The sequence below is a fragment of the Vigna umbellata genome, chromosome 11 (genome assembly GCF_029865625.1).
Source record: "Vigna umbellata cultivar VRB3 chromosome 11, Vumbellata_1.0, whole genome shotgun sequence".
In the NCBI taxonomy this organism is placed as follows: Eukaryota; Viridiplantae; Streptophyta; class Magnoliopsida; order Fabales; family Fabaceae; genus Vigna; species Vigna umbellata.
Window position 1 is genome coordinate 23,130,064 of NC_142175.1, and position 17,223 is coordinate 23,147,286.

At 36.6% G+C, this 17,223-nt stretch overlaps 1 protein-coding gene across 1 annotated transcript; it reads left to right on the forward strand.

Moving 5' to 3' along the window:
• The first annotated feature begins 11,628 nt into the window (after positions 1 to 11,628).
• LOC124827538 (shaggy-related protein kinase theta) lies at positions 11,629 to 16,228 on the forward strand. Its single transcript, XM_047300614.2, has 13 exons — positions 11,629 to 11,930; positions 12,750 to 13,001; positions 13,266 to 13,358; positions 13,480 to 13,539; positions 13,650 to 13,922; positions 14,055 to 14,129; positions 14,453 to 14,509; positions 14,581 to 14,721; positions 14,969 to 15,019; positions 15,138 to 15,233; positions 15,330 to 15,413; positions 15,641 to 15,743; positions 15,821 to 16,228. Exons 1-13 carry the CDS (start codon positions 11,868 to 11,870, stop codon positions 15,880 to 15,882), a joined length of 1,410 nt encoding a protein of 469 aa, XP_047156570.1. The 5' UTR covers positions 11,629 to 11,867; the 3' UTR covers positions 15,883 to 16,228.
• Positions 16,229 to 17,223: the final 995 nt, after the last annotated feature.

The following is a 17,223-nucleotide window of genomic DNA, read 5'->3' on the forward strand; positions in this document are numbered from 1 at the left end:
TCTTCATGTCAAAATCCAAACATAAATGTAGGCCAGATTGTTGATTGAAGAAAATATGCTTGGAGGAGAGATTTTGCAAGACATCAGATTGCAAAGAAAAATGAACTACCAAATTATAAGTTAGAACTTGATTATTACTTGGAGGAACCGACATTACATGATTCAAATGAAGAAATTTACATTTTAACTTGGTGGAAGACTATTGGATTAAAATATCTAATCTTACAAATGATTGCAAGAGATTTTTTAGCCATTCTTATCTCAACAGTTGCTTTTGAGTCTTCTTTTAGTACTGGTGGCCGACTTCTTATTCCAAATCATAGTAGATTATACCCAGACATTTTAGAGGCATTGATGTGTGTTCAATATTGGCTATGTTGTGACATACAAGCTGATTAAATGAACACTTCAAATTACATATTTATATTCATTTAAATGATTGGTTATGACATGAATTTATTTTCCTTTTTTAGGTTCTTCAAAACTGAAAGTGGATAACATGAAGGTTAATACAATACTATAGGGGATAATTAATGATGATGTTAGTACTTTTCTTTATATATTTTAATCTAATTTTATTAATAGTGTCATTATGTCATTGATTAATAATGACTTTATTTGTATGTTATTTGTTTCAGGAATTAAGTGGTCAAAATGAAGATATGGGAGAAGAAACATAAATTTTATAGTGTTATTTTTAGAAGAATTATTTTTAAAATTACTTGTATTTGGATACATGTTTTACTACTAATTTATAGGCTTAATTACCTACTTAGTCCCCATGTTCAGAGGTAATTTGCTGTTTAGTACCCGGTTTTAAAAATGTAGGCATTTGATACCTATGTTTTGAAATTTGTATCAATTGAATCCTACCCACTTAACGCCGTTATAAATCTAACGTTTTTTCTGACTGTGTATGTGATTTGTGGACGAGCGGTTATGGACGAGCGTTCGCTTCGTTGGACGAGCGTCCTCTTCTGCCTGACTGGGCGTTCGCTTCGCTGGACGAGCGTCCTCTTCTGCCTGACTGGGCGTTCGCTTCGCTGGACGAGCGTCCTCTTCTGCCTCGCTGGACGAGCGTCCTCTTCGCTGGACGATCGTCCTCGTCGCTCGTCCACAAACGCTCGTCCACAAATCACATACACAGTCAGAAAAACGTTAGATTTATAACGGCGTTAAGTGGGTAGGATTCAATTGATACAAATTTCAAAACATAGGTATCAAATGCCTACATTTTTAAAACCGGGTACTAAACAGCAAATTACCTCCGAACATGGGGACTAAGTAGGTAATTAAGCCTAATTTATATTAATTTGAATTTATGTTTAAACTTTTTTTTACTTATCCATTGACTTTACTCATATATGTTTTAAATATTAGTTGTATTGTTTTTGCAATTTAATTTGGATTTCATTTAAAAACTTATAAGATAATTTTTTTTTAAATATTCACGGGTTGAAAACTGGTATTCAATGGGTATTCGTGGGTTGAAAAAATCTGCGGGTTTTTTAATGTGGATATCCAACGGATAGCGGGGCGGGTAACATGTACAGTTTTATCATGCGGGTTGGGTTACGTGTAAGCATTATCTGTGTCCGACCCGAGTCGTTGACATCCCTATCAATGAGGCATTATAATTCCTTTAACATTCTTGAGACTCTTAATATTAATGACTACTTGACATTTTTCAGGGTTTGCCTTTATCTCTCTATGTGTGAGAAAGAATCCTAGGAACTTGTCGTCGCTACCTCTGACACATCTTTGGGTTCAACCGTAAGTTATATGCTTGTAGGGCTAAGAATACACCAGATAGGTCTTGGGAATGTTGAGTCAATGTAGGGCATTTTACCACCATGTCGTCTTTGTACACCTTAATACTCTTGCTAAATAGGTGTTTGAACACGATGTCCATAAGTCTTTGATATGTTGCTATAAATTTTTTAGGCCAAAAGGTGGTCTTTAGCTTGTCGCTCTCAGTCATAGGAATCTGTTTTTAACTTGAGTAGACTTATAAAAAGCTTAAAATGTTGTAGCCAACCGCTTCATCTACCAACTAATCATAACTGTCTTCAAGGCATGCCTTTATTATGGTCTTTGTAGTCCACACAATTTTTCCATTTTCCATTAGCCTTATTTACCAACACAACATTAGCCAACCATATTGTGTAACATGCTTCCTTGATGAACCTAGCCTATAACAGTTTCTCTACTGATAATGCTAATTCTTACCATTATTTAAGCATCATTTTAGTAGCAAAATCAACTCTTCTTTAGCTTATTACTTGCTTAAATCCTCTCTTTTAGTTAGTTTTAGTATTTATCTATATTTTGAGCTACATTACGTAAATAATACTCTAATCCCTTATTTTTTGATCTATTTTGATGTTAGGAAGATCCTCCATTACATTGAAGAGCCTCGGTGATCCAAGAAGTCATTGATTTAAAAGTCATTTTCGCTTAAGCGAGAATGACTATCTTCTTCAAGAAGTTTATTATCGCTTAAGCGAGAATAATTTAGCTTAAGCGAGAATTCGAGCAGTATATATACTCACGAGGCAGAAAGAAAAAAGGGTCTTTGGTTCTTTGAGGCGCGATTCCACGTCTGGAGGTCATGGAGGGCGCGAAGAGCTTGTGGGAACATCTCCTCGTCTTCCTTTGGGTCTCCTTCTTCTTCCATCTTCCATGTTTGTAAGCTTTAGGGTTCTCCATGGAAATGGAGAACCAGATTCATCTTGTTAGGGTTAGATGTAGCCTATGAACTCTTGTGTAATGAATAATTGTTTCGTATTTATAAATGCCTTTTCTATCTATTACTAGTATTCTTGTTTTCGATCTTAAAGCTTGCATGTAATGAGGACGTTCATGACTTGATTTTGGGGTTTCACTGAGCCAGGGATGGGATATGAAATCTTGAACTGAAACAAGAGTCCTTGTGGGTCATTGAGCTAGGGATGGGATATGATTCACATGTTGTCTTAAATCCTAGTTCTTAATGCGGGTTTGCTTGTTAGATTGTCCAAGGGATTGGAGTTTGATAAGGAAAACCTAGGCTCTTTCACCTAAGGGATTAGGGCTAGAGTGTTTTAGTGGATTGACTTTAGTAAATTGATAGAGAGGAGATGAATTTGGTTATACACAAGAGTGCATTGGTGAAAACTAACCTTAACAATGTCATTTCATACCATTTCTAGTCTTTTCCATTTCCAAGTGCCTTCAATACCAAAGTCCAACCTTGTAATTACTTGTGAATTTATCTTTTTGCACATATTCTTAAATGATGAGTTGTTCTTGAGTCTAGATGAGTTGTTAATGACACAATTTTCTAGTATTACGAGTCTCTTGGGAAAACGATACCTGGTCTTACCACGGTTTATTACTTGAACGATTTGGTGCACTTGCCAAAGAGTTTAACATCTACCTCGGCCTTGGTGGCCAACATTTTATTCTCTCCTAACTTTCCCTTCTTTTTCAAAATTGGCTTAACTTCGTTGAAGATGGATAACTTGTGGGAAGCTACCCTAGGGTCGATTATAGAGGTCGATTGTCGTGAATGCTTAAAAATCAGCATTGTCAAATAAGACTTGACCTATTGCTTTGTCTCCTTCTTCACTTATTACCGCTCCTAGCTTTAGAATTTAGTCCTCTTGTAAAGAAAACATTTTGGTTTCTCCAACAGGTTCTATTCTTACATAATTGTCTATTCTAGGGTCGAGGTCGTAATCTTTTATTGTTGTGCCAAGTACCCTTGCTCATTCAACATTGTTGGTACTAAACGGGAGAATTGGGAGCCGCAAGCTCGAAATGTAACATTCTTGGGCCATCTTTTGGTCATAAATGACCGTGATAATATCCTTAACGAGGATGAGAGCTTCATAGAAATATAAGGGGTGGACACCACAACACCTAGCAGGTAAAGTGATAGTCGTCCTAACAAGATGTTATAAGACATGCTTGCATCTATGACCAAGTATCATATTGGTATGGTCTTTGTCAAACTGCCTTCTCCAAAGGTGGTGTCGAGGTCGATATAGGTTTTGGTGGACACCATTTCTTTAGAAAAACCATACATGGGTTCATCACAAGAATTCATTGCTTCTTTTAGCAACTCTAACTTCTTGTAAGTCTTTTAGTAGAATATGTCTACTGAACTACCTAGTCGACTATGATCTTTCTAACGAAAAAGTTCTCTAACTCCACTGTTATGACCATAGGGTCATCTTGAATGTAATATGAGGCATCCTTTTTCTTTGAAAGCTCCAAGATATTGTGTTGACTCACTACATGACCCTTAGATGCTTATTTCTAGGCGAAGATGAGGATTCGTCTCATGCGAACCCTCCAAATATAGTATAGATTGTGCCTTTTATATGGGCTTTAGCATCTGAACGCATTGGGTCAATTCCTTTTTCTTCTCTTCCTTTTTTGTATCTGGTCAACTCTCCCTTCGACATCAGACCTTCGATACCCACAATGCGAACTTCTCTCATTGTTGCGCCTTACAAACCGTTTAATGTGGTTGACTCGGATTAACTCTTCAGATTTATCCCTTAGCACAATACGTTCATCCATGGTATGTCCTTTATTGCGATGAAACTTACAATATTTGTTCATGTAAGAGTTTCATGGGTTCTAAGACTTCTTGGGTGGTAGGATGAGGTCCACTTGCAATGCCTTTTTTAACACAAGAGGACCTTGCAATTTTAATGCTTGTAATGCAAAAACTGCGTAGGTTTGGGCTTTGATAACGGTTGAAAAATCGTTATTTTTATACTTAATTTTGATATTAAAAACACCCCTTCTGACTTAGAAACTTGCTTTAACTCATGCTTTTGCTTTAGTTTTGTGAATAAGAGAGTTGAAGGTGAATTTAATGGTTTTGTGCTAGATTCCCTTGATTTTGTAGGCTATTGGAATGATTTGAAAGAAGAGTTAAAGTACCGAATGGTTGGAATGCAAAAAAGTCAACAATAATGCAGAAAAGTCAACAGAGTACAGAAAAGTCAACCAGTCAACCAGAGTGCAGAAAAGTCAACCAATCAACCAGAGTGCAGAAAAGTCAACCAGTGTGCAGAAAAAGTAGCGCTCAACGCCAGTTTGAGTGCCGGCGATGTGGGCTTGGACTTGTTTTCTGTTATTTTTATGGGTTTGGACCTTTTTTTCTATTATTTTTATGTTCTATTTAAGGACTTGCACGTCCTAGGGATTGTCTCTTTTGATGGCTTGAGCATAAAAACACACTTTTCACTCCTTGGGGCAGATTTGGGGATGCGGGAGTCTCCTCTTCTCTTTCTAGGGTTTTTCTATCTCTTTCATTCTTTCATTCCATTGTTCATATAGTTTCACCATGTCTATGGTGAACTAAACCTCCATTGTTGTTCGGGATTGATGTAACCTTTGTAAACTCTCATGTATTGAATTGATTCTTGATTATATATGTTTTACTTCATTAATTGTTAGGGTTTTTCCTCTACACTCTATGCATGCTTTGTTTAACTCATTCAATTGCATGATCATTGATTTTGTCGATATGGACACAAACGGGGAATCTAGAGTGCATAATGTTGTGTACGTTGTCTATCTTAATTGTTATTAATGTTGTCTTATGATGAATTTTGTTGATGTTAATGAAATGTTTTAAAGTTATATGTTGGCATGGTTTGTTCTCACCCCCAACCCTCTACCACCACTGAAACACCAAAAGAAACAAAATAGAAGTGAACTTGTGCCTAGAACTAACACTTTTTGCCAATGATCACCCAGGTCACCACAATTGACTACTTCAGCAGAGCTTTCTGTACAAAACACTGATTTCTCTCGCATAATCATTTACCAGGCCCCCGTAAACGATTACCATAGTGTTTTTTCAGGTGATCAACCCAAAACTTGCCCAAGTTGGTCACCTCAGTAAGAATGGCTTGTTCCCCACTTCTTGGGGTCACCAAACATCACCCCCCACCCTCTAGCACCACTGAAACACCAAAAGAAACTAAATAGAACTTAACTTGTGCCTGAAACTAACACTTTTTGCCAATGATCACCCAGGTCACCACAACTGACTACTTCAGTTAAGCTTTCTGTACAAAACACTCATTTCTCTCGCGTAATCGTTTACCAGGCCCTGTAAACGATTACCCAAGTGTTTTTCCAGGTGATCAACCCAAAACTTGTCCAAGTTGGTCACCTCAATAACAATGGCTTGTTCCCCACTTCTTGGGGTCACCAAACATCACCCCCCATCCTCTACCACCACTAAAACACCAAAAGAAACTAAATAGAACTTAACTTGTGCCTGAAACTAACACTTTTTGCCAATGATTACCCATGTCACCACAGCTGACTACTCCAGCAGAGCTTTTGTAAAAAACACTCATTTCTCTCGCGTAATCGTTTACCAGTCCCCGTAAACGATTACCACAGTGTTTTTCCAGGTGATCAACCCAAAACTTGTCCAAGCTGGTCACCTCAGTAAGAATGGCTTGTTCCGCACTTCTTGGGGTCACCAAACATCACCCCCACCCTCTAGCACAACTAAAACACCAAAAGAAACTAAATAGAAGTGAAATTGTGCCTGAAACTAACAATTTTTGCCAATGATCACCCAGGTTACACAGTTGACTACTTTAGTTGAGCTTTCTGTACAAAATACTCATTTCTCTCGCATAATCGCTTACCAGCCCTCGTAAACGATTACCACAGTGTTTTTGCAGGAGATGAACCCAAAACTTGTCCAAGTTTGTCACCTCCGTAAGAATGGCTTGTTCCCCACTTCTTGGGGTCACCAAACATCACCCTCCACCCTCTAGCACTTCTGAAACACCAAAAGAAACTAAATAGAACTTAACTTGTGCCTGAAACTAACACTTTTTGCCAATGATCACCCTGGTCACCACAGCTGACTACTCCAGCAGAGCTTTCTGTACGAAACACTCATTTCTCTCGCGTAATCAATTACCAGCCCCTGTAAACAATTACCACAATGTTTTTACTGGAGATGAACCCAAAACTTGTCCAAGTTGGTCACCTCATTAAGAATGGCTTGTTCCCCACTTCTTGGGGTCACCAAACATCACCCCTCACCCTCTACCACCACTGAAACACCAAAAGAAACTAAATAAAACTTAACTTGTGCCTGAAACTAACAGTTTTTGCCAATGATCACCCAGGTCACCACAGTTGACTACTCCAGCAGAGCTTTCTGTACAAAACACTCATTTCTCTCACGTAATCGCTTACCAGCCCTCGTAAACGATTACCACAGTGTGTTTGCACGAGATGAACCCAAAACTTGTCCAAGTTGGTCACCTCCGTAAGAATGGCTTGTTCCGCACTTCTTAGGGTTACCAAACATCACCCCCCACCCTCTAGCACCACTGAAACACCAAAAGAAACTAAATAGAACTTAACTTGTGCTGAAACTAACACTTTTTTCCAATGATCACCCAGGTCACCACAGCTGACTACTTAAGTTGAGCTTTCTGTACAAAACACTCATTTCTCTCGCGTAATCGTTTACCAGGCTTCCGTAAACGATTACCGTAGTGTTTTTTCAAGAAATCAACCCAAAACTTGTCCACAACTTAAATTCACTTCTAAAACCATTGCCTACATTTCAAATACTTATTAATATTATGCGTTCTTTTTTCAATACAACACCTTTATTCATTATAACACAGACAACGTAAAAATATTAAATTGAAAATGAAACCAATAATCTTATTCCAAAAATAATGTCTACATAGTCAAATTACAATCTGTACATATATAAACATTGTGCGTTACAATCAAAAAATTCCATATTTCGCTAGCGCTTCCATTCTTCTAATGTTGTCTTTGTCTAGGATCCATTCACATACATATTTCTTTCTAATCCCAAGCAGCTCCTCCTGAAACCAACATTTTGCACATTACAAACCAACATAATAAACAATTTTAACAAACACTCAAAATGGTACTTACATTTGTATATTGAGGCATGCTTTTCCCGTTGTATTTTTCCTCTCCATCCGAAATTTTCATTGCTTTCAACATTATCACTCCACAATCATGTCTGAAATAATACACCCACAAAAAAAAATCACTTTTCACACCATATATTCATGACAACACCAGATATTAGAACACTACAATTCATACAACTTACAAGTTTTGTTGGGATGAGATATTTGCTTGTTTAGCAGACAAAGGGTCAATACTACCTTCTGGTCTATTCAACAAGATGCAAAAAAATCTTTCCATATTTTCAACCTACCAGTTAACAGATACAATAACATGTTAAATAATACAGGGTTATATGACAATAACAGGGTTATAAAGGCTTAAAGTTGTGGAATCTTACAACAGCTGTGTCAATCCTTTTCCGGTCTCTGATCTCCCTACCCAATGAGTCAATCACAAATATCTCTAATGAACTCAGTTTCACTGAATAGCACCACCAATGATCATCGTGGACAAATGACATAAACAACTACAAACAAAGAAAACAATATCATAAGCACATGAACAAGAAAAACTGGACAAACATCGCACATTAAAGGTTACTCACAAAGTCAACTGTGGCAATGTCTCCAAGTCCAAAATGATCAGAACGCAAATAAGTGTTGTAGTTATGAAGCGTAAAAACATGATGATTCTGTGGATGTCTCCTATAATCAATAATAATATGGTGTTGTGGACAATTTTGAATTCATTAATCCAAAATCACTTACACATAATTTCTACAATCAAATATATGATATGATATGAAATTATATTTACCGAGTATAATGGACTAAAATGAATCTTCTTAACAACACCGGACAACCTTTTCTCAAAGTACATAAATATCGTACAAGCAAATAACACCACCTACACAATCAAAATTTAACAAATTATTAACATAAACTACAACATTAAACACAGACCAATGTCACATAATACTTACCATGTCATCAACGTATTTTATTGGCCCTAAAGTGTAAAATGAAGTGGTGCTCAATGTCTGCCCAATTATCTCGCATACAACCCTAAACATAGAAATATTAGTCCATCACAAACAATAAATTTTCGTCAACCACAAATACAATTCACAACAATTACCTATATACAGTGGTGTCTCTACGCTGACTGCATTGTAGAATTTGTCAACATCAATAGTGCTGCTTGGATCACCAACAAAACTGCGCAATGGGAGATCACCAATGGTACGACCTCTCGTTCATCATCATCACCATCATCATCAATTTCAATACAAACACTTCGATGATGACTTCCTGAAACTATCTCATCTTCATGCGCAATTTTATCGTCCCCTCCTACTTTCGTATATGCATGTATAGGGTCTTCAACTGCTCCACCATTAGCTTCTTCTTCAAATCCACAATCACATGCACCTGCAAGCTCTTCAGGACCTCCAACTTCAGGTGCTTCATGAAGTCCACCACCAACTTCTTCATCGTTACCACATGCACCTTCATTAAAGATTGGAGTTTGACAAATATCAAATAACTCCCTCATAAGAACTCCAATCTTGGCATTCAATGCTATGATATCTCGATTACTTTTCCTCAATCTTTCCTCGGCACCTACTTCCCATGTATCGTCATTAGAGCTTTCATCATCATCTTTGTCAACCTTGGATCGTTCAGTCAACGATCCTTCACCCATCCCTCCGTCATCCATGTGGAAAGCAACACGTATTTCGGCCAAATCACGATCTTCCTTTCTTACATACCACTCCAGATTTAACTGCACCAAACACACACAAGAAAATTTCGCAGATACGACAATCAATATTGACATAAAACATATAACGAAGGTTGAAAGACTTACATCTTCGGTCTGAAATATATGTTCAATTTTTTTAGTCCTTGAATTATACGGGAACCATCGCATTATGCACGGGAACATCCTGTGAGAAGCATGACCATGCAAAGAAAGTCTTTCAACCGCCCAAGCCTACAATATCATAATATTATTTAATGACACCTATTAAATAATGTTCTTCATTCCATTAACATAATAAACTATAAATCATGTTACCTGCAACGGCCACATTGCCACTAAGAGTGAGTGACTGTGCGATACCTCCTCTCATAATTTTCTTCATACATTTATTTAAATTCTGTACAATATGTTTATGTACACCAGTGCACCAATCGTATAGACACAAACTGTCTAAGTCATCTAACACTACAAAAGGCATGTTACAAACATGCCTTGAATTCCTAGGAAAATAAAAAGCAACCAAACAGACTAATATATATAATCTACATACTACATCAACCTCAATGTTTTTATCATGCACAATCACATTAAACATGTCCGTCAAATCCTTCAAACTGATGATTTTTGAATTAAACATTTCACCAACCAATCCAACTACTGATTCATCAAAGGGAATCTCTAAACCACCTATTTCTAAACCTGTGCTCATGAACACATCAATAACAGAAAATGGCACCAATTGTTGACTTACTCTAAAACTATTATCATGCCCGACCCACCGGCACACTATCACCTTCAATAATTTTAAATTGACATCCAAAGGGCTTAGAATGTTCAAACACCACCTAAATGGAGTCATCCTAATGCGCTCTACATGACCCTTTCCTAGTAAGCGATTCATTTCAATAATGATCGATGAGTCCATTGAGGTAAGAAGCCGCCACTACACAAAATTATGATTACTTTATTAATTACAAAACTTATGAGGATAAAACATAATCTATAAAAACAAAATTAAATTTTATCTCACACTTCGTTTTTGGGCTTCCATTGCACCTGCACCGACAAAACAACATTCCATACATGTTAAATCATTATGCTTAATGAAACACTATAACACAAATGTACAAAATACAGTTAGGGTTCGCGTAGTTTGACTTATAATAAAAACACAACCACAACAACAAAGGAAAAGAACAATGTGCCACGAAAACCAAAACGACACGAGCCTTCGAACGACAAAGAAGATAGAAGAATAGATGACACAACGACGGAGATGAAAGAAGTCATGCGGAAGTCCACAAAACTGTCACCACCCCAAATCGACACTAGGGTTCCAACGACGGACAAGATAGAAATGTTGGATGACACAATGAGAGTTTTCAACGAAATATAGAGACAACGATTGGTGGACAGAGCGTTGTTAAAAATTTCAAAAGCACGAAAACAATTTCGTAATCTTTCCTTTCCTATTTTGCCCTTCCACTCAACATTTTTTATTTTTTTTTATTATTTTTGGCCAATACAAAACCGCCACCTAACGTTGTCAAAACGTTGACAAATATATCTTCTCAAATAAACATTTTCGTTTTCCAAATATGCTTGGTTTATATTAGAATTTGAACACAGTTTTTGAGTCACAGGATATTCCGTTTAAGCATTGAAACTGTGGTCCCCTTTTCGTAAATAAACGCCAAAACTAAGGGCATTTTCATATCCGCAAGCCACCAAACCCAACCTTTACTTTATCTCGAATCAGAAGATCACTGCCGTTCATCTTCCATCAATGACTAACTGACGGCCACGATTCCGCGTTTGACTGAGGTACGCACTTTGAAGGTGGAATGATTGGGTTTGACCATAGGAATTTGAGAAAATTTTTCCATTAACATAAATAAACTGAAGAGACTACCTGGGAAGTTCTGTATTTGAGTAAGAGAGAGAGAGAATCTAGAGAGAGATAGAGACTGAGAGAGGGTTATTTTTAACAGGGTTGTGTTGTGTTGGTTTTTCATTTGTTTGTTGGTTTGGTGCTGGGAAGCGGGGTGTGGGGGAAAGAAAGTTGGGGTTCTCTTTCTTCTAACTTGAAAAAGTTTTGATTTTTTCTTGTGGGGTTTGAGGGATTTAGGGTTTGGATTGGTGGGTTGTGTGTGGAGTCAGCAACCATGAATATGATGCGAAGGTTGAAGAGCATTGCTTCTGGGAGGACTTCCATTTCTTCAGATCCTGTAAGATATGCTTTTTCTTGGGTCAAAAAGTTTTTGTTTTAATTATTATGTTGGTAGGGGAACTGTTTTTGTTTGGTTGCTCGGAAAATGGAAGCCGTTAGGTTTTGAGAGAGAGGATCATGTTAATTGTTTTAGGTTTCTGGGATTTTTTGGAACTATTGAGGATGCTGCTTTGGAAGGTTTCCTCTATTTCTTAAAATATATTGTTTTTTCCTTTTCTTTTAGATTTGTTTGTTGTGATATATCTTTTATTTACCATTCTTTTTGTTATTATCTTAGATGTATGTGAATGTTTGCCCCTTTTTTCTGAGTACTGGTGATTGTTGATATTTTCTTTCCTATTTTGGAAGATTTAGGTGTTGGGATTAACGAGTTTTATGATCTTACTATATATAGTCTGCATCTGATGCATATCCTCATGCTGTTTTTCTATGTAAACATGATCTTGACACAGGTCAGTTACGTGTGCCTATTAAAAGGGAAGTTTTGCCTTCATTGCAAAATACATTACGTAATTAAATGATAAATTGAACTTAAAGATAGGTTACATTACCTGTTGGTGTTTCACCTCGAAGAAGAATTTATTTGGGATGCGTACTAGTTGTTTGATTACTTAATCTGTTTTTGTTATTAAGCTCTTTAATTAATTATTGTGAAACCTAAAGATAATAAACCTGAATAAGTGGTTGAGTAAAGAAATTTATTTGACTGTGTCATATCAAATGTGGAATGTGAATCTTTTTTCCTCCCTCCACTAACACTCTTGGAATAACTCATGTCTTGAATATTTTAAGTGAAGTGCAAGCTGTTTCTTTTCAGGGAGGGGATTCTAACTCGAAAAGAGCCAAGTTTGAACAAGAAACTGAAGTGAAGCCTGTTGAGAAATCAAATATTGTTGAGACAATCATCACAGACCAGGATCAGCCTGTTGATGCACCAAAAGAAACTACAGTTGGCTTATCCGATGTATCTACAGTAGCTAGAACTGAGAAGTCAGGCTATGATGAACTTCCCAAAGAATTAAATGAAATGAAAATTAGAGATGAGAAAAGCAAGAACAACAATGACAAGGTATTTAATGCCATTCATCTTTCCTTAATCTTCCAAGTTGTGCTTATTTTGGTCACCTCCGTGTTAATCTATATATGTGATATCATATCTAGATATTTCTTGTTCATTACAAGTGAATACACAGCAACTTCATCTCATAACTACTTTTGTGTTTAGCAATTTCATTACAAGTGAATACACAGCAAATTACTTTTGTGTTTAACAATTTCATTTGTCTTTTTAAATGCCATCAGTTGTTGATTTTACTGAAATTGTTGCGTGCAGGATATAGAAGCAACTGTTGTGAGTGGTAATGGAACAGAAACAGGTCAAATAATAACAACTGCCATTGGTGGTCGGGATGGACAACCAAAGCAGGTGATTACTTTATGTTTGTTGCATCTGTACGCTTTATTTGCACTGGTAAATGATAATTTATAAACCTTAACAATGGTTTGTTACTTTATTCACTTATATAATTATATTTTATTGGTTTCAGACAATCTCATACATGGCTGAACGTGTTGTTGGCACTGGTTCTTTTGGTGTCGTTTTTCAGGTATTTATATTATTTTGCAGTCATTTTATTATGTAGTTTTCCTCTACTTCATTGTGCGCTTCGGGCTTGTCATATACTTGTTGGCTTACAGTATTCTTTATTTGTTGTAGGCTAAATGCCTTGAGACTGGTGAAGCAGTTGCCATAAAGAAAGTGCTGCAAGACAAGAGATATAAGAATAGGGAACTCCAGGTTATGCGCACAGTTGACCATCCAAACGTTGTTAAACTAAAGCACTGCTTCTTTTCAACCACCGAGAAAGATGAATTATACCTTAACTTAGTTCAGGAGTATGTACCTGAAACTGTCTACAAAGTTTCAAAACACTATGTTAGGATGCACCAACATATGCCCATGATTTATGTGCAACTGTATACATACCAGGTAAGTTTTGTAATGGAGTTGATAACAGTTTGATCTGTTCTGACTTTTCTGCAGGATTTCTAATTGTGTTAATTGCTTGAGATTTTTGTTTTTGTGTCTATATTGATTTGCCCCGATACTCCCATCTTGTAGATATGCCGTGCATTGAATTATTTACATCAAGTTATCGGTGTCTGTCACCGTGACATCAAACCCCAGAATCTATTGGTAAGTTCATTTCAACAGTTGGTTCTGAGTGATACTTCTTCTGTCCGCTTTTATGTTTTAAAAGTTTCCTTTATTTCTGCAATATTTTTTTTACATGCAAAGGTTTATCCTTTGGACTTTCCAGATTATTCTGATGTATGGATTGCTCAACTTCATTAAATTTTTTGGGGGGAGCGGGTGGTAAACAATTTTTGAGATGTAGATAATGTATTTTTTAGAAGGAGAACAAGAGCCTGCAAACGAAACAGTGTTGCATGCTTGTTTAACATGTGATGTGATTCATACTTCTTAAAACTTGTCTTGACATGTGATTCATATGATAGGTAAATCCGCAGACACATCAGTTAAAGATATGTGATTTTGGGAGTGCAAAGATGTTGGTAAGTTTCTTTACCTTCTGACTGAGCTTTTGATGCTATACTCCGGGTTTATGACACTATTTCTTTTTCAGGTGCCTGGTGAACCCAACATATCATACATTTGCTCTCGATATTATAGAGCTCCAGAACTTATATTTGGGGCAACTGAATACACTACCGCCATTGATATGTGGTCTGTTGGTTGTGTTTTAGCCGAGCTACTTCTAGGACAGGTGAGCATATGCAAGACTCTGTTATTTTTCTTCTCTCTCACACTTGATGGACTTCCAGTGGATTCGGTCCATTACAGTATACAATGAGATCATTTGATTCTTGTAACGATGTTGGAAAAGGCCTTTTTGTTATTTCTCTCGCATGTTGAGGAGCTTTTATAACAGTTGTCAAAATTTTAAATTTCCATTAGTTTGTTTATTGTGAGAAAGTTTCCAATTAAACTGATCTATGTTGTATTATTTGCAGCCATTGTTTCCTGGTGAAAGTGGGGTTGATCAGTTAGTAGAGATAATCAAGGTACATTTTCTTTTGCTCTTTAATATCTGGTCCCCTTGTTTTGCCTTATGAGCTTACTTTTCGAAGTTACAGTCTGTCTATTTCTTCAATCTCAGCTTTTTTATTTTATACTGAATAGATCTTGGGAACTCCAACCAGAGAAGAAATAAGGTGCATGAATCCCAACTACAATGAATTTAAGTTTCCTCAGATTAAAGCTCATCCATGGCACAAGGTTAACAATTTTTTCTCCGCTGCTGCCTGCTAAAGTACAATGTAATCCATAAATGATGAGTACTTCCATTCAAACCTGACTGAAAAGTGCTTGCAGGTTTTTCACAAGAGAATGCCACCTGAAGCTGTGGATCTGGTGTCAAGGCTGCTTCAGTATTCTCCAAATCTACGTTGCACTGCTGTAAGTTGATTTGTTTTAAAAAATGTTACCCACTGTATCTAGATTGCATAATGTGTATTCAATCACACTACATTTTTATGCTACACTAAAAGAAAGATGGGCCATTCTTACATGTGATAGTAATTGTTTATGATTTAGATTGTCCATTACCTACCCAAGTATATAGTAGCTGTGAGAAAATATTTAGCACTGCTGTTAATCTGTGTCCTAATGGTTTCTTTTTACAGTTGGCTGCTTGTGCACATCCATTTTTTGATGATCTGCGGGATCCAAATGCATGCTTGCCAAATGGGCGACCCCTACCTCCTTTGTTCAACTTCACATCTCATGGTAATATAGTTCTGAACTCTTTAACTTACGTGGTACTTTTAATGTGTATGGCTGCTAATGTAAGGAAAAAAATGCAGAACTGGCAAATGCACCTGAAGAGTTGCGGCGCCGCCTCATTCCTGAACATGCAAGGAGCTGAATCAACCTGAAAGATTAAACATATCCAGGGCATTGTAAATGTGTTTTGAATGAATAGAGATACCCTCACCGGCATCACAACCAGGTCTGTTCTTCAGCCTCTTCTGCACAAGTCACAACTGTGACTACACAAGTGAGAAACCTGAACAAACCCTTGAAAGTTTTATCAAGGAACATGTATAAAAGACCTGCAGGTGACTCAAAATGGATAAAATGTCACTGCCTGGTTTACAGGGTAGCAACCCTTTTAAGTAGTTTATAATTTGGTGCCTCTATTGTGAAAGATAATGATTTCTAACTGTTCTGTAATCATATTTCCATATAGTTCAAGTTCGTTTATTACTTTATTCCTTGAAGTGGACTAAGTGGAATCCTCAATTGAAAAGGCTCAGCTTTTCCACTACCCTTTATTCTATATTTTTCTTCATTTACTAGTTTAAGAAAAAAAAAGACATTTCCTTTTCCCATAATGTTCAATAACTATAATTACTGATTCCAAATAGCATGAAGCTTTCTAGATAAAATTACCATGATATGAAACAACATGAAATTATGCCAATAAGATGCAGGGACAACTGGCGATGTACATTATTATATTATGAAACAAGCTGCTAAATGAATGATGCTGATAGTTAAGGCTCATTATTGCACCAGCCAGCCCATTACTCAGCAATGAAAGGTTTCTTCAATGTTGTTCAGTGGTTAATGTCATGAAATAAGTTGAATTGTCCATATCTACCCTGCCTACCTTTACCAGCTCTAATTGAAATTATTGAAAAGAAGGTCCATAGTGGAATGAAAAAAAATGTGACTGTTCTTTCCCCAATAATTCAAGTGTCAGTGATAAGATGCATAACTTCTAAATGTTGAACGTGGTAGGGTTCTTAAGTTAGTGATGAAAATTAAAGGACAATAATTATGATGGTGCTCAGATGTATCATCTATCTATCGTCCATGGAATCAGGAAAATGATGGACCCCCATTACAGTTGCTTTCTTCAGTACCTTCTCAGAATCAAACCTGGGACTACAATGCAGTAGTGCACTGTTCTACCACTAAACCTTTTGTACTATATTTTTGTTTTTTCTACCTGCATATGTACACTTTTTTAAATCTATGAATTGTTGTGTTCATTGAGAAAACTATCAATTCTATTAGCAACACAATTTTCTTTTATTAAATCATAGGCATCACAAGTGTTGAAGAATAGTAAGTAACAAGATTCCTGATATATCAGATACTAACACATTAAACTGAAGAGACACGGTATAGCTTTTGGAAGATTTATTTGAAGACCAAGTTCCTATCAAAGTTGATTAATGGCACATGTAATTTAATATTA

What these genes read in the sequence shown, in the direction of transcription:
- LOC124827538 (XM_047300614.2), top strand. Translation starts at nt 11,868, where the DNA reads ATGAATATGATGCGAAGGTTGAAGAGCATTGCTTCTGGGAGGACTTCC. An exon ending in CCGAGCTACTTCTAGGACAG is followed by an intron (nt 14,722 to 14,968) that starts GTGAGCATATGC and finishes TATTATTTGCAG; the next exon opens with CCATTGTTTCCTGGTGAAAG. An exon ending in AGTTAGTAGAGATAATCAAG is followed by an intron (nt 15,020 to 15,137) that starts GTACATTTTCTT and finishes TATACTGAATAG; the next exon opens with ATCTTGGGAACTCCAACCAG.